This window comes from Anoplopoma fimbria, chromosome 12 (genome assembly GCF_027596085.1).
Source record: "Anoplopoma fimbria isolate UVic2021 breed Golden Eagle Sablefish chromosome 12, Afim_UVic_2022, whole genome shotgun sequence".
Classification (NCBI taxonomy): domain Eukaryota; kingdom Metazoa; phylum Chordata; class Actinopteri; order Perciformes; family Anoplopomatidae; genus Anoplopoma; species Anoplopoma fimbria.
The window spans coordinates 21,241,644-21,265,983 of NC_072460.1; the positions used below are offsets into that span (position 1 = coordinate 21,241,644).

At 41.3% G+C, this 24,340-nt stretch overlaps 1 protein-coding gene across 1 annotated transcript; it reads right to left on the bottom strand.

Moving 5' to 3' along the window:
• Positions 1 to 953: 953 nt before the first annotated feature.
• Positions 954 to 24,051, bottom strand: dlgap4a (discs, large (Drosophila) homolog-associated protein 4a). Its single transcript, XM_054609441.1, has 10 exons — positions 22,822 to 24,051; positions 21,913 to 22,148; positions 20,746 to 20,893; positions 18,695 to 18,941; positions 7,153 to 7,589; positions 6,962 to 7,059; positions 5,698 to 6,134; positions 4,584 to 4,675; positions 3,938 to 4,090; positions 954 to 3,545 (listed from the first exon to the last, which is right to left on the bottom strand). The coding sequence occupies exons 1-10, from the start codon at positions 24,040 to 24,042 to the stop codon at positions 3,321 to 3,323; spliced, it is 3,294 nt and encodes a 1,097-aa protein (XP_054465416.1). The 5' UTR covers positions 24,043 to 24,051; the 3' UTR covers positions 954 to 3,320.
• Positions 24,052 to 24,340: the final 289 nt, after the last annotated feature.

Genomic DNA, 24,340 nt, shown 5'->3' on the forward strand with positions numbered 1-24,340 from the left:
TAATTCTACAGATTATTTCATACAGAAAATATGCCACGTAACTCATTGCAATCACAATTCTTTATTCTCTTAAAAGAAACTAGCCTCACAGTGTCTAACTAACACACCTTAACACTGAACAACCCCTTCGCCTGTAAGATATGTGCTTGTTTTGTAAAACAATGTTCGTCAGTACAAGATAATCTGGATCTACATAGTTTTTGCTCGTTTTTTTTCCTAGCTGGATCTCTGAGAGGACAGATGCGAGAGAGAGAGAGAGAGAGAACAGAGATGGCCACGAGGGCGGGTACTGAAGTCAGAATGGGCTTATAATTCTCAGCGTGTTTCCTGTCACAATTTACCTCAGTGATTTTTCTAGATAAATTCTAGAAATCACTTTACCAGAGAATATTGCCTCGTCCACACGGTGGTTGAATAGCACATCCACATAATCCGCCTCTAGAGTTGCAACTTCTGGTCATCGTTTGTCCATTTTGTAGCCCTTTGAAACTCAGGAAGTACTGGTAAACAAACTGTCTGAAGATCCCTGATCAGGTCATGCTCTCTTAAAAGTTCAGTGTATATATATGTGGGCAAATAAAGGGATCCGGCTCTCAAATGATATGAAAAAAGGGAGAGGACTTTCCACCATTTGTCAGCCACAGTTAAAATCTCCTACACACAGTACATACCCTGAATGCTTCACACAGATTGAATAGTTTTTAAGATCAGTTGCAAGACTCATTTAAAGGAGTGCTGAAAATTCATTGGCAAGGATCTTTGTATATTTCTCGATGTAAGAAGGCCATGCTTTTAGAGATTATACAGCAACAATAAAAGTCTAACCTAATGCTTAGGATGTATTTGTGTGTAATATTAACTCAGCAGCTAATATTACCATTGTATTATGGATGAGTACTTTAAAAAGAATAAAAAATAAACAGCAAGAATGATGACCAGGACATGTAGCAAAGGGATGTTTAATGGTTTCTTTGGACAATGAAATGCACATGTCCATTGTTGATGTTATACAAACAAGAGAATAAGAAAAATCAACAACTTGTTGTGTCAGCATTCCCAGTTCAACGTCATTTCTTGTGTGATGTTAACTAAAAGATTCAAAATGGAGCAGAACAAGATGTCTGGAGTGTCACGCAAGGACTGACCAGTAGGGGGAGAGCCAGCTCTTAAATAAAAAAAAAAATTAAAAAATTAAAACAACTACTAGTGAGTCACAACCTACACTTGTGCATGAGTGTATGCAATGCCCAGTTCCACTCATGAACCCTTTGGCACTTGTTTCCATTTGAGAAAACTGAAACATGGAATATATTCCAGTCCTATACTCAAAAGGTCATGAGGTGAGACGGAGACAAGGCATAGCGTATGTGGAGTCAGCTGATGCAAACATTAAACAAACTTGGCTGAGAATGCACACACAGACTGAATTCATAAGCAGATTCAATTTTTTTTTTAAAAACAAACAATTTAAATAAAAGCTTTATCAAATGACACTGAAATGTCGATGATCATTGCCGTTCGCAGCACCATTACTTATTAAAAATTACAAATTACAGAAATCGAGACATGTTTAGGTCGACCTCGCCTTCGGGCGAAGGTCACAAAACGTGTCGAATGACATTCAAATTTAAATAAAAACAAATGTACCACAGTTCATTCTCAACAAACAGGGGGTGGGAGTTCAAGCTGCTAGAAAAAGGTCAGCGAAGGAGACCGGCCGATCTGAGCGGTCGTATTAAGAACGGACTTCGCTGCACCAAAACATGATTTTCCTTACTGAAGAGCACCGAGTAGGTCTGGATTTAAAATATTTGTCAATGGCTCTGAAACATTCGGGCCAGTTAATTTGTGGTTATATAATAAATAATCCATCCGTAGTGGTTTTATTACTGTTGAGTTCATGTTCAACCTGAGATTTTAAATAATTTCAAGGGCAGTCAGTCCATAAAAGAAACAAACATTCATCCTTCAACATGCTAAGAAAGACTTATTGGAAATGTTGAATTAAATAATTTAAGACTGGGTACCTACTGCTCTGCTCGCTCTAATACGACTTTTATTATTGCTATGCTATTCCGTTTTCCTTTCCAGTGGCAAGTAAACCCCCCCGCCCTTAATCACACGCAGTCTGGTTGAATGGGAATGCCATTTCAAGTGGTGAATGTCTTGGTCCCCTACATCGCACGAGGATGCAGTGAAGGGCGGGATGATCAGGCAAACGAAGGTGAGCGAACTTGATCTGAGGTGAATGGAAAGTGCAGTGATCAAGTCGACATGAGCTGTAAATGCATACAATTTCATACATTCCTCTGTAGCTCACTGGCAGGGCAGTCAATCCTCACATCCCCCCCCTTCACAAAAAAAAAAAAGAAAACCCCAAAAAAACAACTGTAAGACTTTAACGATGGGTATTCACAGACACAGACTGTGTAGTGTGCGTTTGTGAACAGGAGAGGAAGAGAAAGAGGTGGAGTGAATGATTGCATCAAGTGCTAATATATCATGACAGTACATGGACTCGATCTATAAAAAAAACTACCTTGGTACTGAACACTGACCTCTTTCTAACAAATAATCTGGTATACAACATTTACAAAATGAACATCGCAATAGTGTGATATTTATAATATATATGCTACTGCCTTCCTCTGGTTCTCTGCATTTTAAACCTCCGAGTACATCATCGCCAATCTTTTAAGAGTTTTGCACACGGTAAAAGTGTACACACCACACCCCCGACGAGTGGCAGCCTAATACAAATAGAGAACAGGAAGACTCTGTGGACAGCGAGTGCACCTGCATGTGTGTCCTGAGTGTGTGTGTGTGTGTGTGTGTGTGTGGATGGTAGCTCAGCTCGTTAAACCGGGCAGCCACAACTTTGCCGGTTAGACTCAGCAGTGAGGGGGAGTTTTTAAGAGAGTAAAACTTGTGGGATACCGAGATTCTTCAGCTCACAAGGTACAGGATGTCCTTATCCAAGATACTTGCACATTTAAGACAGTCCTGATATACTTTAGGAGATAATAATTATTATAATGTCAATAATAACAATAATAACAATAGTATTAAACAAATGTCAAGGATGTTTTTCTGTCCCACGGCAGCTGTGACGATCTGCATTATTCTGGATTGTTTCCGTGCCCTGTGACCCCCACATGTCTCCTGTCACCAGCTGTGAGGGATCGGCCTCCGTACATCCTGTTGTACATCTGCGTGTTCGTCTCAGATCTGTGTTTTTGTGTCAATGAATGTCTGAGGGGAGTCCGGATTTTTTTTTTTTTTGTTTTTCTCGCGATGATCTGTGGCTGGTTCATCTCTCATCAGAGGCGGGTTTGGGCCTCGGGGACGTAGATTTCGATGCTGTCGGCGCTTTCCGTGGCGGAGTTCTGCCGCACCGACGCCGCGCGCTTCGCCGCCATCAAGCGTTTCCTGGCTTCTTGCCGCTGTTTGTCCACAGCCGAGTCCACGCTCCGGTCCTTCCCCGCCGACAGCTTGGGCTTAGTCGGCTTCTTTGGCACAGATGATGGAAGCTGCTTGTTTTCATCCTGAGGGAAATTAAGTCAAGAAGGAAAAAGGAATAAGGTACAGTGGAGAACACAACCTCCATTGTTGTTAATGAACTCGTATTTGTAAGCCATTAAGCATTTACCAAATTATCATATAAGGTTTGAGTTCAGGACTAAAACTAAATGTTTTCATTACTTGTAAATCTTTTTAAAAAAGGTCATTATAATCTCCCACAGCCAAAGTTAATATCTTCAAATGACTCTTAAAGACACTTAATTTACAATTACATAGAGATCATTTTTTTGCTTAAATAAATTACTAAAACAGTAGATTCAATTTCAGTTTCACAATTACTCAATTAATAAAAAAAAAAAAGTTACTGCTCTACTCTATAACTTGTATATGAAAACTTTCTGGCACCAAACATCACCTTCTTCTCTGATTTCTCAGGAAGTTGCCAGTTGTTGGCTTTCAGTTGGTAGAGCTCATCAAATTTCATGCTGATGTCTTCTATTGAGAGTTGTAGCAGATCCCAGAACCCTGCAAGGTCCTGCGCTGTAGGTCGTGGGTTGGCATTTACGTCCTAATGAGAAGAAAACGAGACAGTACAGAGAAGTTATAGACGAATGGCGCTGAAGTCAAAATCGGAGAGAATGAATCACATTCCTCCCCCAGCACACATATCTCCTGGACATTCCCCTTCAAGCAAATGGACGAAGAGAAACACATTTGGCAACAATCACCTTTCAGATATGATTCAATTTCAACACTATTGGACGTGTAACAGGGAAAATCTGGCAGGGAGGGACAGCGGGACAACTAAGTCAAGAGAACCAAAATCTATCACAGTAAATCTGATGAGAAATTCTCAAGGATTTCATGTTTCTGCCTCCGGAAAAGATCATTTCTTCTCCAAATGTAATGTAATGGGAAGATAAATGATGTTGGAAAGAGGAAGATGAGAGAAAACTGGGTCATGCAAGTATGCAAGTTTTGAGAGGCCAACAATAACATGCAGTAAGAAGGGAAGCGTATGAAATGAGAGAGACCTGATAGGATGTAATGAAGCCACTCACCAAGTTCTCATTACAGAGCCCTCTGAACTGCTCAAACTTCTTTGTCATGAGGAGCTGAGCACTGCCGACTGCACTGCGGATCGTTCCCAACACTACAAAAGAGAACATTATGACCAATCATCAACAAGTTGTGGAGAGAGAATTAAAACAGATATGTAAAGCTTCAAAAAGGACATGAAAAGGCAGCTCCTTTGAGATCCAGAGTAACTTAAGAGACACAGTATATAAAAGGTTGCATCAACACATAGGAGGAGGTGACTGTGTAGTTTATTGCTGCTGTCTAGTCATGAAATAGCTATCTTTACATTTACCAATTAACATTCTGTCACAGTAAATTATGTCCTTAGGAGTAATGTATCGACGCAATCCTAGGATGAATAACAAGTTACTTTTTATTCAGCTGTTTTTTTACGCCTTTAATATTTGCATGTTAATGGAAATTCATAATTCAGGTCGAGAGAGAGAGAGAGAGAGAGAGAGCAGAGGGACTGATGACCTGATGGAGCCTCTACATCCAGTCTGCTCCTCACTCATTCATATTTAAAGACACTGCGGAGATGAATGGGGCCGAAAAGCCGGAGTGGTATTCTGGGAGATGAACGAAGTGAAATGACTCTGCGGTTGCTCCGTTACGGCTAAAACAAAGAGTACTCTCCCTCCGATGAGTTATGACTGTGAGCGAACGGGAGTTATGACTGTGTCGGGCTTTGTCTCATCGTCCCACGTCAACATGGACGAGGCCAGACCTAATCTCTGCCTTTGGAACTGGGACATCAATTCAACTCTTTATGTTCCTGACTTGACAAGCCATTAACTGTCCTTTATTTATTAATGTTATATATTTTTGTTTCCATTTGTTATCTTACCCTTGTCTTTTATTGTGAAGCACTTTGTGACGTCTGATCTAGAACGGCGCTTTATAAATAAACAGGCTTGCGGGAACACTAAGCGTAACCTAATGGCTTCAGGTAAACCACAACTCTGAGTAAGGCCGACCCTGTAAGTGCATAAGTGTTAATGAAAGTGTCGTAAATCTCATCTGAATTTGATCTGGATACAAGACTCTTCACACGACGAGTTTGAACGGTTGCCTTAATGTCGTGATATCCCTTACCCTCCTCTGACAGCTTGTTGTCTTTGGTCTCCTGCTCCATCTGTTTACACCAGCCCTCCATGCGCCCCGTTTCCGCCTGCAGCAGCTTCATAAACCAGTTACCATCTCGGAGGCAGGCTGGCGTGCCGGGCTGAACGGCGTCGCCTTGGGTGCTGCAGTTTCCAGACTCCAGGCTGGGGTCTGGCGGCGGCAGCGAGGACGGGTCTAAAGCCGGGTCCAGAGTCACCGGAGGCGGGCTGGATATCCTGGCTTGGGCTGAGGTGTGTTTAAGGGGCTGCTGTTCCATGGCTTTGTCCTGTCCGTTGGGCGCGGTGGCATTCACTGTTAGACTGTTGGTGCAGTTGGCTGTGTTGTTTTCTGTGGGTGTGGCATCCTGGGGCTCCTGTGGCTCGGTCTCTGTGTTTTGTCTGGAGGCCATGCTGCTGTCCCGGCTGAGTCTGCAGAGACATGCATAATCATCAGCCTCTGACAGACAGTTAAATAAATAGGACAATGAAGTGATGTGCCGGACACGTTCCGCGGGAGCAGTTTGAGGTCAGTGAGCTGACAGTACATTACTGCAGCTGATGGTGCAGTATCATGTTTTGCAAAAAAGGAGCACAAAGAAATAGAAACATACACGGTATCGAGGATGGTAGGCAGGAGGAAATTGGCAACAAATCAGGTATACAACATAAAGCTGTAGTGGACTGCTGCTTCAGAGATAATGCCCAGGAGAGAAGGAAGCAGGCCGTCAAACAAATGTCATTAGGGGGAATTACAGTGTACTGGAAAAGTTTAAATGCCACGTTTTCAGCTCACTAGAGTCAAAACAAGAGAACAAGGACATCAATCAGAGCCCCGAGCCGAGGCCAGACTGCCTGCTGATTGACCCTAGCAACCGTCTGCTGCACAGACAGCAGATTCACCGGCCACATGGGCGACAGAAAGAACGGCAATGCGAGTGTGTGCTGTTATGGAGGGGAAAGAGGTAAGGAGCTCCAGAGCAGTCAGACAGAATGGAGGTCTAGGGCCGAGCAATAGGGTTGAAAACACTCGGATGATATTAAAAAAAAAGCACCGATAATTAAAACTGTCTGATTACATCTCAGATACTCTTTCATATAATGATTCCATTCAGGGAAATATTACCATATGTTTAGGTTAATATCCTGTCTTCTAATAGTGTGTACATCTTTTTTACAGAAGCTTTGTGAGACCTGTAAACCATCGGATCACTCGTGGCTAACATTCACTGTTCCATCAAATGTGGGTGTATACTTACGGCCTGCCGTTCTCCACTTGAACTCCAATAGACTGAAACTTGAGGGGTGCAGTCAGGGCTAGTGGTTCCTCTCTCAAGACTGGCAGAATGCAATCCACCTGAAAAATCGAAAACCCAGTCAAATACTTTGGTTTTAGTCTCCTCCCAGTATGAATGTTTCTCAAAACAAATGGAAAGTAGGCGATTCTTACCTGAATTCCGATGGAGGACAGTTTCCTCTTGGTTGCAGTCGGGGCCGGCTCTAGGGTGAAACCGATGCTCAGGGTGTCATTTTGGGACTGGGTAGATGTGGAAGTGGTGCTGGTGGCGACAGTGGTGCTGGTGGTGGGAGGGAGGTCACGGGGGGCTGGAACAGGATGAACAGAGCCTGCAGCGGGTCCAGAGGTCAAGGCAGCAGGGACGGGGACTGGTAGAGGTCGAGTCCCCTTGGCCAGACTGCCCGTGCGGATGCTACAGAGACTGTCGGAGGAGTTGCTGCGTCCTGACTGGCTGTTGGCCTCGCTGCCTCGTTCCTGCTGGTCGATGTAAACGTCTTGGGCCGACTCGGTGCTGCTCTGCACCGTCACTGAGATGAGTGGCTTGGATGTGGTGCGGGGAGGGACCGGAGGAGGAGCCTTCCTATTGCTGACTGTGAACGGAAGAGAGAGAGAGAAAGAAAAGAAAAAAAAAGAGAGAGAGCTGAGGATGAGAAACCTGCTCTTTGTCATTTAAGACATCAGAGAGAAAGCAAAAGTGAAATAAAAGCTGGGCTATAAAAGTACCCAAATACACAACCATAAACACGGCCTAACTGGAAAAACAAACCTGCACTCTGCCCTTGTTGCTGCCTCTATCAGACTGCACTTAAAACTACCTTTATGTTTCCTGTAAACCTGCTGGTGGTTGTGTTCCATTGACGTCAGTCTGTCTCTGGGGACCTTCCTTTACATGCCACACTTTCAGTCCTTCACAGCTCTGGGGACTGTCAGACAAGACAACTCTGCCTTCTCCGTTCCAAGCCCTTTTAGGCCAAACTGTTCGAGGAACTTATGGACTGTTTGCATCTTCCTAATCACACCTGAAGAACCATGAAGATCAGTTGTTTTTGTATTTAATGTTGCGTGGCATGTTTCGATGGACGTAGAGCTGCAGATGCATTACATGTTTTGAAATAAAAAATGCGTGCTTCCTGGTCATAGCTGAGTTATAAAGTCCTCTCTCTCCGGCAGAGAAGGTTGTACCAACGTCTGATTCAAAAGTAGCTTGGGTAACTTCGTCAACATCTAGCCGCACTGCTGGTTTTGCTTTTAGTTTCAACCAACAATCTTTTTTTCCCCATCAGAGTAAGTTTTGAGGTTAGGCAATTTTGATACAAATCTTTGTTTGTAAAAGTTTAAAGCATGCCATGCTGCTATCTGTACAATGACGAAGCGGAAGAAAAAAGTGCGATGATTTGACAGACAAAATGAGATTCATCACTGGGCTTCTCGACTGTTAATTAGAATCTTCGACGTTCAGAGAGCAGCTCTAAGTGGATGTTATGAATCGGTGAAAAGGGAGACTTGCAGAGGTGGAAATGGAGATTGAAAACTCCACAATGCCTGTCTCCAAAGGACATAATCTGCTGAGTGCTTGATTGTTATCTATTTCCGCTTTGGAACGTAACACTAATGAAACTATTAGCAAAGAGTTTTATTTCTCATCACTGCTCTCTCTCTCTCTCTCTCACTCTCTCGCTCATTCACTGGCTCTCTCGAACGCTACTCTCTCTCATTTGCTTGCGCTCTCGACTTCGTTCACTTTTGTTTGACCAACCAGCGACCATCAGCTCTGCAAACTCCAATTTCCCCGCACATCGTTACATAAATGACAAGTGTACGTCTCGCCAGTGATATACTCAATCAGTGAATTTTACAAGGACTGGATTTGTATGAACATATGTTTATGGGAACATAGTCAATATTTTAAAATCATGTATCAAATGAATGTGTTCATGTGAAAGGGGTCACTCGTAGTGATTAATCGATTGAGAATTATCACCTGAATCTGCAGCTCCCTTTAAACCATCCAACATCATGTTAGAATTGAAAGCTCCACATTGAAACTGAGTAAATCTGAGGGCACTGTGCTGATAATGCCTCAGTCATATAAACATTTGACTGTAGGACTTTTAATGTGCGGTATTAATAGTTTGTTCAATTTATAGTTAAGAGAATAGAGAGAAAGGGTGAAAAGTAAAACAAGTCCGGGGCCCTCAAATCACTTAATCCGACACCCAGGTCCTCACGGTCAAAACTTTTGTGAAAGACACTTAGCGGAGGTAATTTCCAAAAAAGGTGTAATTGTTGCTTGCTTTGACTTAACCACCATGGTTATGACGTTAAGCATGGATTTCATGAGTGGAGGTATTTCGCTGGTGGTTAAGTTATAAGTTAGTATAGCAAAAATGTGATGCTGTTTCTATAGACTACCAGCTTCTGCTTGTTGACTCTAGGAAAGCCAAGACAAATCTGTTGTAACGTTATCGTAGCAGGCTAAATCCGGGATTCAATAAATCTACTCCTTAAGACCCATGTCTAGTTCCCAGGTATTGTTTGTCACATGCTGAATTAAGTGAAAGCTACCGACAACTGTGGCTCAGGCCAACTTAAGGTGGGCTGACCTTTAAGGTGGACCAGCTTTTCACACTATAATGACAAAGTGACAAGCCACTCTTCCGATTTTTGACTTCCCTTTTAACAAATCAAAACCTACACTCTCTAACAATGATACGGTATTATTTTAAATCAGAGCAGAGCCATCACATGGTAGACTACTTAATCTAAGCGTCACATTTTGACACCGGACACCTTGAAAATCAGAAATTCTTTCAACAGAAACTGTGATGAGGCCAAAGACAATCTGACTCAGGGGCAAGGAATGGTGACTGGTGACTCCTTTTTCTGTCATTGGTCTGACTGCAGGGTTGTGGTGGATGATGTAGAGTTACGTACGGTACAACGATGTGAGAAACCAGGAAAATGTTTTCTTCGGGAATTGAGGGTTTGATTTTGAGGCGGTTGCGTAGATGCTATTTAAAAAAAACAGCTGGCTGACTGTCAACACATGACCGAAATCGTTGCAGAACAAACGGCAGACAAATACTTCTACCAAATTACACCCTTCACTGACACACATGATGGATGAAATATTTCTTGGAAACAAGATGACCTAGAACGTAATGTAAGGTCTCAACGCTTTGGATCAATAGAGAAAATGTAGTGGTTATTCTCTCCTGTAGCGGATTCAATCTAAATAGCAACTTAACGCCCTGTAATTGGGAGGGTGCTGCACGTCCGTCATCAGCCAGTGACTCACAGCACCAGTAAGGCCCTCATTAAAACCCACCAACATACACAAACATCGCTGTGGAATCCGCTCTGTGCCGTTCACGAGTCGCTAGCAGCCCTGACCTCTTGTATCAGAGCACATACCCAACGAACAGAGGGTTTATTCCCAAAGAATGAGAAACTTCTTTTAGTGCGCATAGCACAGATGCATGACATTCCAAAAGTAAATTATCTCAACACATTTGTCTTTGTCCTATTTTCTGTGTCTATAAGGCTGCAATGCGCCTCATACTCGCACACACAGAGCTATAAAAATGGTTTATTTCCACTGTCCAATCAAATATCCACACGTTTAATTTTCACTCAGCCCCAAAATAACATTATTTATGAGAAACAACAACAAACAAATGCTGTTTACAACCATCCAGTTGTACTGAAGTGGGCTAATTGTAGATTATTCGCATACTCAGCAAAAAGCAAAGTCCATTATGCTGTCCTAGTGCAATATGAGGCGTGATTGCTGGCTCCATATCAGGGCTCGGTACCAAGAGGTGATTAAGAGATGGATAAGCTGCCAAGACCTTAGACCTCTGGGGCGGGACTGGCTAATAGCCTTCAGCTCAACCCTTTATTTTATTTGTTAAACCCTAAAATAGTGCTGGACGATAGTTCAATGTGATGTGGAGTCATATCGTGATAAAATCAGATATTGAGAAATGGTTATATTCAATTACGTTGTATAAATTGATAATAAAAAGCACATAGTAAATCTAATTTCGCAGAAAATCTGATTGAAAATATTTTTAAGGGAAAATCATTTAAAGATTGCGGTCATACTTAACATTACCACACAGTTCGATGTGGACTCCAACTGGTAACCTTCCAATCACAAGTGTAATGGAAATTTACTGTGTGAAAGTTTCATGTGCACAGCGGACAGATGCTGAGGAAAAACAACTTGTATTTCCCTCTTTGACCTTCACGCCTGCCTGATCATCTACTTCTCAGGCGCAAGTGTCTTAACAAGACAGACATAAGAAGACATGTTTGTTACAGCCTATATAGCAGGGAGTGCAGTCTCTTTCTTTGGTGCATTCTGTTCAGACTCTGTAAAACCTATGCCTCTTCTTGCAAGAATAAAATACAACAAAGACACTCAATTGTCATTTGATCTTTATTTCAGCGCTCATTGAGACTCATCTCGGGACATTAACAGAGAGGATAGATTTTTTTTTTCCCCACCACAGAAGCCTCAACAACATTTAAGCTCCGGACATGACTTGTCCAACTACGTCATGTTTTGTCACCTGTCTTTGTTGATAATAGGATGGGTAAGGCTTTGTTTTATGTATTTTTTTATTTTGTTTGATCTAATTTATGTCCCCAAAAAATGATGTTTACTGTAATTCTCTCCCAGCATTCCCTGTCTGAACTTTTGTGAAGTTTACTTGTGTTTATTTAATTGATTCAAAATGAATCAATTATTGAAAATGATAATTCAACTTCCCAATGTACTTGGGCTGTGCTGCTAAAATAGCCAATATCACTAGTCTGAAGTAAATCTATAAAACTTGCCTTTTCAGTTTTGATGTACTATTAATGTTTTTTCCCTTCATGAGAAGCACCTTGATATTCCGCTATATTTTTAAGTGTGCTCAATAAATTTAATTCATTATTGTTATTTATTGTGGTTAACAACTGATTAAAGAAATTGCTCAGTCCAGTTATGGAATAAAATATGCCAGCTAAGCTAATAAAAGACTGAGGAAGAGAAACCCTGTTGCTTTACATCCTTAAGTTAATATGTTATGTGTACAGCAGGTGTCGGCGAATCACTGTTATGTTATACTTCATCTCGCGTAGTAACGATTAAGATCAATTACAACCCCGACATCAACTTTGCTATGATCAATGCTGTCTGCACCACTTATGAAAGCCGTGCAGCCTCTTACCCAGAATATGTTCTGGCTCCATCAGCAGGTCTGTCTGCGAGCTATCAGATGACCACTAATGGGTTCTCCATGGCCGGCTAACATTTTAGTGTACATGATTGACTATTTTCAGTGCTGTTTCTGTAAGTAGTGTTAAAAAAGTTAGCCGACTAGCTTTTCTTCCCTTTTGGCTGAGACAGTTATTTAAGAAGTCTTTATTACTGCTAAACTCATTCTTGTGTGATTTTTGACTTACAGTGAAGTGTGTTAATTAGGCTGCAGACTGAACTTCTTTGTGAGTGGAGACGGTGAGGTTCAACATTAGTTTCTAAATGGAGCACCAAGCTTAATATGCACAAAAGCAAATTCCACACACAGCCTTACTAACAACATTGTGGCTTATTGTGGATGAACCTTTGTGAAACTCTGGATATGAGCCAAGTATCGTGAAAAGAGGCGGTAGCAGAAGCTCGGTCCAAGATTAGCAGTCTTATTGTAAGATAGTATGGCACGCTGACAGGCTGTGGGAGTCGTAGACTGAGCGATTAAACCAGGACACATGGCTGAGCATGACTTCTGACAAACAGATTAAGCACACAAGGCACACTATTCAGCTAAATACTGTAAATCTTATCAGAAAGATGTCCTGTGCTAGACTGATCTATTTTTGCCTTAGTCCAAGAATCAATCACATCACAGCTGGGAAAACTATATGTGCGCTTTATGCTTGGAAAAACTGCTAATATTACAAATATAGTCTGAATACATAGGGGATTTTGGATCAAAAGTATAGAACCTTGATATCATAACAAATGACTGTTAGCCTGACAAAGGCCAATTCCTATAGTAAAGCCAGTTGATGACAGCAGATATTCTGCTCCACCCAAGGTTTGCACCTGGTTTTTCATTAAAATTTGAGTCCTCGTGAAACTGTAATGACTCGATGCCATTTGCTTTTCATATCTATTTTTTAAAGCCTCACAGTAAAAGACAGAAACAGCCTGAACAGTATTGTCAACATCTGTTCTAAGATCACCGGAGTTAAACAAAGGGACTTGAATTCTTTTTGCAATCGGCAAATCATTAAGAAAGCAGCAGGTATTTTGGCTTCTTCTGGTCATGCTCTTAAAAGTGAATTCTCTCTATTGCCATCAGGGCGTCGCTACGCTTTACCTGCTTGCAGAACAAACCGCCATTCCAAGTCGTTCATCCCCTCTGCAATTCGACTACTAAATGCTCCGTAGTTGTGTATGTGTATTTGTTGTTTGTATGTTACTGTGTCTGTATGCAAGCTGCTCAAACAAATTGCCCCTAGTGGGATAAATAAAGTTGTATTGTATTGTATTGTATTGTAAATTAAAAAAGAAAAAATATATATATGTGTATATATATTTAATCTGTGCCATTTTCCACAATAGCTTCAGGAATAAGAGAAACATGTTCTCAGGCTTGAGTGGAGGCGGTAAATCAGTGGGCACAGTGGACAGACTTCATGACAGAGAATGCTCTCTGTAGAGACAGAGAGACGGGCAGGCTGCCATTTAGCAGACATACTGATGGTAAGAAAATAACCACTAACACAAAACAAGAGAGCTGCAATACCAAAACCAAAAATAGGATATGATAACCAACAAATACAGCCAATTTAAAATATGGCCATTTTACATGCCACTGTGGCTAGTATTCCAAAAGTAAATGTAATATTAAAATGTCTATAAGTAGAAAAGAACACCTTGCCTTGATAACAACCATTCAAATTGATACAAAATTCTAATATTTTAGTCCACACTTTACACTTCTGGAGACTTGGTTTGTGCACTCTTATCTGTTTAATAGTCGGATATCCTTATCCTCCTTTGGTCCTTAGTCTGATCTGCTGGACTGAGGCTACAACAGTCTGGGTTACAGCCTAATCAGCTGACGAAAAGACACGTGGCAAGGGCCTCTGAGGTCAAACTATTCCGAATAAGAAACTGGGAGCTTTTTTAAAGTTGAGTATTGCACTTGAGCCACTTTTACTTAAAAAACAAAGAAAAAATAAAGAAAAGCAGGAAATCCTCACAACTGAGGAGTAGTTGGCATTTTTGATTAAAAATAACCTTAACGATTGATTATCAAAAGAATGGTAGATTATATTTCACTAATCAATTAATAAAGTATTTGTTTAAGCTCTATGACATTTTTTCATTGACAAAAGCATACTATTTAAATGTGTTCATTGTGAGCATTTATCAATACGTAATAAACTCACAATAAGATATTACATCAAGTCTATCCTTTAGAGTGGCTGCCAAAACCATTAAAGGTGCAAAATAAATGTTTGATAAATCAGCTCTCTAATCAGTGCATGTCATCAGTGCAGGAAATGGATAGGCCTGGACTACACTGCCTGACCATGTTAACAAAGAGCTCCCACACACACACACATCATCAGGAAGTCCCATCTGCTGTTGACCTTACGGTGAAACTACAGTTGCTTCGCCCATTCAGTCAAGAGATTACCTCATCAATGAGTGTGAGAGAAAGAGTGTGTAATACTGTGGAGGATGACTCACTGTCTATTCATGGTAATACACAGACACACCATGGCTTGGATACAATGAACACGCCTTGATGCCACAATGAAGCCTCAAAGCCAGGATTTCTGATGATACACAGCAGCCTGTTTGAAGAATTTCAAACTTTGACAGACGGTAATGACTAAACTAAACACGAGTCAACATAAAAAAAATACCCATTACCCAACAAGATGAGCCGAGCTCTTATAACCAATAGAAGATTATAGGAGTCAGGGACTATGTAAAGTGATGTTATTGTGAGTGATACACTCCTTTTGTGTGCACATCCTTCTATTGTCAGGTGGTCTTTATAAAAACCAAGTGAAGTGCTCTAACTGCAAAGCACCGCACAAGGCAGGAAGCTCATACATTATTGATTGTGTCCTCGGGTCTTAACACATGGAAGCTAGCTGGTGAATAAAAATGGAACATAACTGTGGACCAAAAATACTCACTGCAGTTCTGGCAGTGGAGATAAAATCATTTTCTTTTTTAGAAGGTGGATCGATCTATGCATGCCAGGTCTTTAAAAACTGACAGTTTAAAACCCATTTGGAGTAAACTTAATAGTATCTTTCACTGGTCCTTTAATCTGATGGTGGTTCCGGGACAGAGGATGTCGCATGTGTACAGATTGTATAGCCCAGAATCACAAATTTGTCATTTGTGATTCTGGGAGAAAGCAATGCAACGAGAATCAAACCCAATCTGCAGTAGAGAGAGTTAGAGTCAGGTTTGACTTGGAGATGGGCTGATGAAGTTCAGCCAAACGTGATTCATTGATCCTCCAATGCCTCTGAGCTCAGATCAGTCACGTGTTGAGTCTGGGGTAAGAGACAGGTATCTTTAAAACGTCACTTTGTTTCATTTGACAGCTGATGTTCATCCAAAAGATCCCCTGTTAAATACACTTAAGGCTCCATATGTCTGTGTGTGGTTCCACTGGATGTCACATACATACATACATACATACATACATATACACATACATATATATACACAGTATATGTACAGTACCAGTCAAAAGTTTGGACACACCTTCTCATTCAACTACTTTGAAGAATCTAAAATATAAAACATATTCTGGTTTGTTGAGCATTTGTTTGTTTACCACATAATTCTATATGTGTTCCTTCATAGTTTGGATGTCTTCAATATTAATCTACAATGTAGAAAAAAAGAAAGAAAGAAAAACCATTGAATGAGAAGGTGTGTCCAAACTTTTGACTGGTACTATATATACACATATATATATATATATACACATATATATATATATATATATATATATATATATATATATATATATGTATATATATCTAACATGATGTGGTAGTCAGATCCCTTTCTTTAAACCCTGTGTTAGCCTGTGGCCGGCCGGGCTGTCCATTCTCTGCTGCTGACGCCTCCGCTGCTGTTAGCTTCATGTTAGCTTCATGCTACTAGCCGGTTCACTTAACGTGGAGAAACGTTAGCCGGAGGCATTATGTAGAGCCGATGGAGGAGAGCCAACAAAGAGGAGCTGCCACCGCCCGCTTCTCCACCATCAATCAAACCACGGCGGCTACATCAATGCTAACATGAATGCTAACCTGCCTCGCCTCGCATTTCATCCCTTTTCTTCCATCCACGTTAGCTAACTAGCTAGCTAAACCACACCATCCACGTTAGCTCCACGTTAGCTTCCCGTTAGCTTCCCTTTGCTAGCGTACCGACAACATTTGACATATTTGAGATTAACGCCCAGTTGGGGAAAAAGGGATTCAATCTTACTGGGTTAGGCTCGTAAAATCCGTATTTTCTGGTCATTCATGAAAAGCAGACGAGACGCAGACGAGCTACGGTGTCCTGCTGTAAAGACACACACACACAATCACACAATCACACACACACAACGGCGCTGTGAAGAAAAGATTTGTAGGCCACGCCCCCTGACGACGATGATTGGATGACCGCGGTTGCTCCGTAACCGCTATCTGCGAGCCGATTGGTCCGTTCTGCTCATCGGTGAAATCGGACACGCACCTGATTGGTTCAAATCTGTGTTGAACGTTGGTTGGGGCTGAATACGCGATAGGTGCGTTTCATTTTCGTCCCCGGCGCCGCGGGAAAGTGTTCTATAGTCTGGGCATGAAGCTCCACTGTGACCGCCCGTCTCCTAAACAAAGGCGCTCCATTTCTATGGAGGCGTTGCCCCCTTTGTTTGAAACCACATATTTGGGTTCAAAATTGTCTTTTTTGGCAATAAAGACAAAAACAAAATCAGAAAATTTTAAATTTTAAATCAGATAAGTCTGTTAATATTAATGCATACTCCCAATACATAAAAATATAAGTAATTTTAACCATTTTTTAGCAAGGAACCAGTACACATAGCCTATATAGAAAATAACTTAAAATAACAGTTAGTAATAATAGATAACGGTAACAGTAAAATGCATTATTTGAGGCATAAGTCAAATGTAACTATAAGCTTTTTAATTTCTGCATTTGTAATGCATTTAGACATGTGAAGCTATAATACATTACACTGGTATGACTAGATTGTTATTTATGATATAGGTAATCCCAGAAAGAATACAAGTGTCTATATTATTTATATATAAAAAATATATACATATATTTATATATATATATATATATATATATATAAATATAATATTTTTATTTTTATTTTATTTATATAATATTTATTTTTATATTTAAATAATATTTAATATTTATTTTTATATTTAAATAATATTTAATACTTATTTTTATATTTAAATAATATTTAATTTTTTTTTTTTTTAAATAAAACCCCCAGTTTCAGGCCATGTCATTCAGCCATAGGAGGCACACTTACTTCTTTCAGAAAAAAAGAGCTAAAGAAGAATATTAAACATATTTTGTATTTCATATAAAGTGTCCTAATTCACTTCGATCTTTCATTACATCCACAGTGGATATTTTTATGTCCAAATGATTGGCACATCACTTAAACACAAAAACATTAATATAACTTGAGGCAGGTATGGTGCAACTTTGAGTGAATATTGTATATTAACTAAAAAAATACAGAGAGAAGTCTCTTAAATTTCTTCTGAACCCAAACCAATAAAAATTGTATTAATTTCATGTTGTAGCATTTGTGTGAATGCGCACATCATTCTTTTCAACAAACACTTCAACAGCATTTTATGTAATCTACAATATAGAAATGCTCATTGGAGACATTATTGCAGACTAAGTGTTGGAAACCAAACGATTATTATTTGAAAAGGACGGATGGTTGGAAATTTGTCATAGATTAAACAAACACTGAAAAATTATACACAAAGTCCTACTGTTCACAATAAATATGATCACATGGAAAATGTTTTCCTTTTCTGTTTTTTCATTTACTCATCGATTCAGAAGAGTACTGTTGTTGCTCCACTCTGCAGCTCTGTTGCTGTATGAATACTTTGTCAGAGACTTTTACTGATAAAGCCTAGGCACCTTGTAACCAAACATCTTTATTTAGACTAAAATGTCATTGTTTTAATACCAACATTGCACATAAACATATTCTACTACTCTCAACATATCATGTGGCATTGTTTTTTCAAGACCTTACTATAAGCCCAGAGAAATAACTGTACCTACAGTGAAGACAGGAGTATACTGTACTGTTTAGACGTGTGCTCTTTATGTTCTCTATAAACATAAATTGTAAATACTTTTAAATTCAGGCTTGTATAATTGTTGGATTTCAGTGAAGTCCATGAATTGTCCTACTTCCATTAGGGAACCATTTTCCAATTTCCTCCCAAATGTACATGTTGCTATTATGAATCAGAGTACATAGATGAGTGTATTGTATTAAATAGATTTTCCCTTTTTACCTATACTTTTTCTTAAAACCAAAGACTATCCTGAGCTGCTTTGTCCCACCTTGTCCTCACTGGTACTCACTTGTGTTGGAGCTGTAACTGTAGCCTGTAGTGGTGGGTGGCGGTGAGTCCGAGTCCACAGAGGCCGTGTCTTCGTCCTGGGAGCAGCCCGCCTGGATGGCACGTAGGTAGCTGTGGCTACGCGACCGGAAGCACGTGGGCGCAGGTAGATCCAGAGCCTCCACTGCCTTTGATTCCCCCTCACAGTACGGTAGTGAGTGCCCACAGCCCTGCCCGTATACCTGAAAGAACGTGTGCAGACTCACACGCTGAGGGCAGAGGGCAGACTGTGAAACATGCATTCACCAGGTATATACTCAGGAGTGGAAGAAGTATTCACATCTTTGACCTGAGTAACAGTGCCTTTACAACAATATGTGCAATATCAATCCAGTATATCCACTTTGCAATATAAATAACCTGTGCAATCCACTGTGCAATACTACCAATCATTCTGTCTGTTCATATTGTATTTTAGTTATTGTTGTTGGTTTTTTTAACATTTTTTTGTTTACTTATTTATTATACTTTTACTGTGTGATTACTTATTTATTATACTTGTTTTGATCTTGTTTTTTCTTATCTGTTTGTCCACTCTGCTGCTGTAATCCTGCAAATTTCCCCGTTGTGGGACTAATAAAGGATTATCTTATTTTATCTTAATAGTGCAAAATACTGATCTACAATTATTATCAACAAAATGTAATTCAATTATCAAAAGTAGGAGTACTTATTCCACATTAAAATGGGCCCGTGACTGACATTTCATTACAAAAAACATTACAGTACTAGATTGTTAATACTATGTTATGTTTTTTGAAAAATCAAATGGCCAAGTGGTGTGATGTTTATTTTATGAGTCTATTTAGTTCTGGGTGCAGGGACAGTATAATGATTTGCTACGAGTTACTCAAAATAACTTTGTTTCAGTTTGTCTTTGCTGCCTGGATTCATCATTGCATCATGGGAATCAGTGATGACAGCTGGCACCATCTGAAATGTTTGATCAAGCCACATAAAAAGAAGTAGAAACAGCCAGTAAAAGTATTTTTATATTAGCTGTGGGTGGTGCACAAACATGATGAATAACCCCTCAAATAAACTCACTAGAAATGTTGTAGTTTAGTATCTATAAATTCTTTATCCTGATTTACTTGTAAGAGATTGAAAATCTCAGTAATATGATCCTGGTGATTATTTGATCAATGTGAAAGCTCCCATGTACAGGTAGAGACTGGTGCCTTTGCTTCTTTGTAAAAAAAGATGTTTGCTTTAGTCTGCATCCCACTCCAATCCTGCTGATGAAGATATACAACAAGTTCCCTCAGGTCTGCGCTGAAGCATATGTCCCACTTTGACATTCCTCAAACACTCTCAAGCGTCTCTTCTATTCCACCTGATTATTCCCGGCTGGCTCGTTCATAGAATGTGTCAGCAGACATTACATTCACTTAAATATTCTCTTGCGGCATATTCAAAATTGGAGAGACGTGTTAATGTATTTTTTTTGCTCATTCACTGATCGTTTTCTTCTTCTTTTAACGGGTCACTGATCAAAATGATCTAATTAGCTGATGTAAGGGATCTGAATTTTCTGAAGGTATGAATATGTCTGTTATACACTGTGCAATGATAACATTATTCTGTCTTTTTATATAATACATTTATTTGAGTTATTGTGGATTTTGAAAGTTTTTTTACTTATTTATTATTCTTTACTGTGTGATTACTTATTTACTTATTTATAACACTTGTTTTGATCTTGTATATTTTTTACTTATTCCTCTTTGCACTATCCTCTCTGCTGCTGTATCCTGCAAATTTCCCCGCTGTCGGACTAATAAAGGATTATTATCTTATCTTATCTTATCTTATCTTATCTTATCTTATCTTATCTTACCCTGGGAAAATACATTAAATGTTGCTGTCATGGAAACGTTGGTTGATCAGGACTCTAACCTACAACACCGGAGTTAAACAGACACACAGGAGGAAATAGTATTTTCCAGCTAAGTAGTAATCATGCGACGGACCACAGTAATAGCACCACATTTGATAATATGAGAGACATACCTGAGTGCCCGAGCCTCTGCCCAGTGTGCCAGAACAATGGCTGAAATCACTGTCCCTGTAACGCGGAGGGGCCTCCAGCGGGCTCACCAGGCAGTCTAAGTTGTCGAGGCTCCGATTGGTCGGCAGCTCTCTCAAGGATGGAAGGGAGCTGTGGAAGTGAATGTAATAATCAGCCTCTCAGAAGTCAGAGAGCGGAACAAGTGAGGGCTGTGTTTAATTGATGCTATCCAGGAGAAACTTTAAATAACACTCTCCGAAAAAAGTTCCCTTGGGTATTTAAAATGAAATATGTGCGGATAGTGATATGTGCTCGGGTTTAAAATAGCAGCGCAGAGGAAACAATGGTTCATGAGTAAAACTGATGAATATGAAATAGTCTTTCTGATTGATCTAGGAAGTGATACGTTTCCTCTGTTCTGGCCCTTTTGGCACCTTGTGTTGGTGAAAATGCGTGTGCATAAGCAGCAGGGTGTGGTTGAGTGATTTCCATGGGAAATTTGCATGTTATGACATCAGGGCTTGAGGAAGCAGGCAGGAGTAAAGTACGCACACACCACTCAGGGCACCTGCAAGGTAAGTGATGGAACAGAGGGCGGAGAGGAAAAAGCACTGGGAACAGTTAGCCGAAAACGAGGTGGTGGGGTAGTGGTGGTAGGCAAGTGAGGGTGGTGGAGGGCCGCACTGCCTGCCTATGGATGACACTGACCTCAGATGCTGCATAGAGCATGCACTCTGTAGTGGAGACCAAAGATAATCCTCCCGCATGAGAGCGTAGCAACGAGGCCTGTCCGTGTGGATGTGGGGGGTAAAACACATGGCAAAATTTCATCTCCCACTGCTCTTGTACAAGACGATCCTGTATGTCATTTCTTGTCCCACCTCCATTGATATACATCTCTACCAACATGAATAGCATGAGTAGTGCTGCTGCACATCCAGACAATTATCTGTGACAGGATGCTGCCACCTGCTGACTACCTTTGGGGACATGAGAAGAGTTGTTTCTTCCCACAATTTTCACAACAAACACCCCTTCAGTGCTTATTTTCTATTTTAATGAATGTAAGTTTAAAAGAGCACAAACACAACTACGGCAAAACAATGAGCACGATAATCAATTATAATTTCAATATGATGAATTTTGATACTGTCTGCCGTGGGACTCACTTGCGTTGAGGTGGAGCTGGCTGCTGCTCACTCAGGGAGTGCTGGGTGGCCCTCAGGTAGCTCTGGCGTCGGGCGGTGGCTTTGGGGGAAGGTTTGGGGCTTCCCTCCGAGTCCTCGCTGTCCTCTAGGTCTCCCATAGCTTTAACGTAGCTGCCGCTGCGCATCCTTCGACAGGGGATCTCAGTTCCTCTGGCCCGGCCTCGACCCAGAGTTCCTGCCCAGTCCCCCAGTGGGACCTGGATCATGAAAAGACATTCATACTGTTGTGAGACTGTTAAACCATTTACATTACATTACATTACAGTCATTTAGCAGACGCTTTTATCCAAAGCGACTTACAATCAGTAGTATATTACATATCATTCACCCATTCACACACTGATGACAGGCTACCATGCAAGGTGCCACCATCAGACTCTAACTAACATTCATGCAACATCCAGTCCACACCGATGGCAAGCCTTCGGGAGCAACTTGGGGTTAAGTGTCTTGCCCAAGGACACATCGACTGCCGAGGCCGGGTATCGAACCACCGACCCTCTGATTGGAGAACTACCTTGCTCTCCACTACGCCACAGCCGATATCTCAGGTGGGACCGATATCTCAGGTGGGACCCTTAGACACTGTATGTATTTCATCATTTTTTGTATTTTTATTTAAATACATAATGACAGTTTGATTCTGGGGTTGTGCAGGAGTGGTACTTAAAAAAGCAATTATGTCTGTGTTGAAAGTCGTGAAAAATCCTTAAATGTGCATATCTTATCTTATATATGATAAAAAAGAATAAGGGTCAATCAAATCAATTTATCAGGCAAAACTGATCAATTAAAATCGACAAACCTCCGAGAAATTATATAAATATGCATGCAAACTTACAAAGAATGATGATGAAGATGAATACTCACTGTCCCTCCTACCTGAAGAAACTGCTGTGCCATGTCTTGGTGGCATGACTTTGATTTAAGCAGGGTCTTGTTTACTGTAGCAGAGCCCTTCTGCAACACTTGCCTGGCCTGGCTGAGGGTGAGAGTGGACCAGGAGCCCCTCTTCACCAGTATATCATCCTTGCTTCCCCTGAATCTTCCCTCCTCTTCCTTGGATACTACCTGTGTCGCCTGGCATGCCAAAAACTTGAGGTCACTGCTGCTTTTCGAGGTCTTGAGAGTATGTGCAGAAATGGTGTTGTAGCCCTGTGGGATGTATCTGGGAGCGGCCTGGCTGTCTGACACCGCTCTACCAAGAGACATCATGGTCAGAGGGTTGCGGTAACCTACAGCGATAGTGCCAGCTTTGGTTGTGTCAGTGTCCAGGGCATCGTCTGAGCTCCAGAGGCCTAGTGCGTTGGGCCTCGGCCTCTGCTTTGGCCCCTCAGTTTTAGCCCTGTCTTTACTCTTGCTCCTGCGCGTTGGTCTTCCACCATCCTCACCAGCACCTGTGCTGCCGGTCGTTCCTCCAGCAGATCGCCCGTTCATGCCTCCTTTGATTGCAGAGTTTTCCAGGGACTGGGACTTGGCAAATAGCTTCTGCACAGAGTGCATGAGGTGGCGTATGCGTCCTGGACTCTCACTGCGCTGCTTCGACATACGTCCCCTATGAAACTGCAGCGTGCTGAAGCCGTCGCGCTGCAGGGGCAGGTGCCTCTCTAGCTGATCCAAAAGGTTCGAGGGTAACCGATTCATCTTGGCTGCTGCTGCAGAAGAGATAGTGGCCGATCCACTGGTGATCATTGGAGCGCCACTTAGGCCCAGACCTAAGCCCATGCCCATAGACAAGGAGTTGGACAGTCCACCTGCTCTGATGCCCTGCCCGACTCCGCCCCCACCAGCCATGCAGGCCTGGGAGCAGTCAACCTGCTCCATCTGGGAGGTGAAGTGCAGACGAGGGAAGGTGCTGCTGTTGGACATCTGGCTGAAAGGCAGCAGGCAGTCCGGGGTCAGGGCGGTGGGGCTGGTGGTAGAGCACTGGTGGAGATGGGGGTCCAGGGTGCCATAGTGGTTTATGGTGGGGCTCAACAGAAAGGAGCTGTGAGGGTCAGAGGTCATAGGACAGAGCGGCTTCTGTTGGCATCCCGCTGGTTCACATGAGTCAGACATGTGACGACTGCGGTTGGCTCCTAACCCTTTCATGGTGGCTGAGATGTCGTCCTTAAAACATTTCTCCAATCAGTACGGGTCTACGGACCTGAAGGGCTCATCCTGCAATGCGACAAGACACAGAAACGATCTATTTAACATGGAATTCAAGTTATTGCGTAGAAAAGATTTCTGATTGGTGCTGGAATGTAGTTATGCATTCTGATAGTTGTGCAGAAGTATATTAAAATACAACTTTTAAAACTTACAACACTAAAGTTATATTCTCTAATTAAACAGCTTTTTGTTCTCGTTTAGCGGCAGATTCTCTCAGGAATGATTAAAAAAGAAT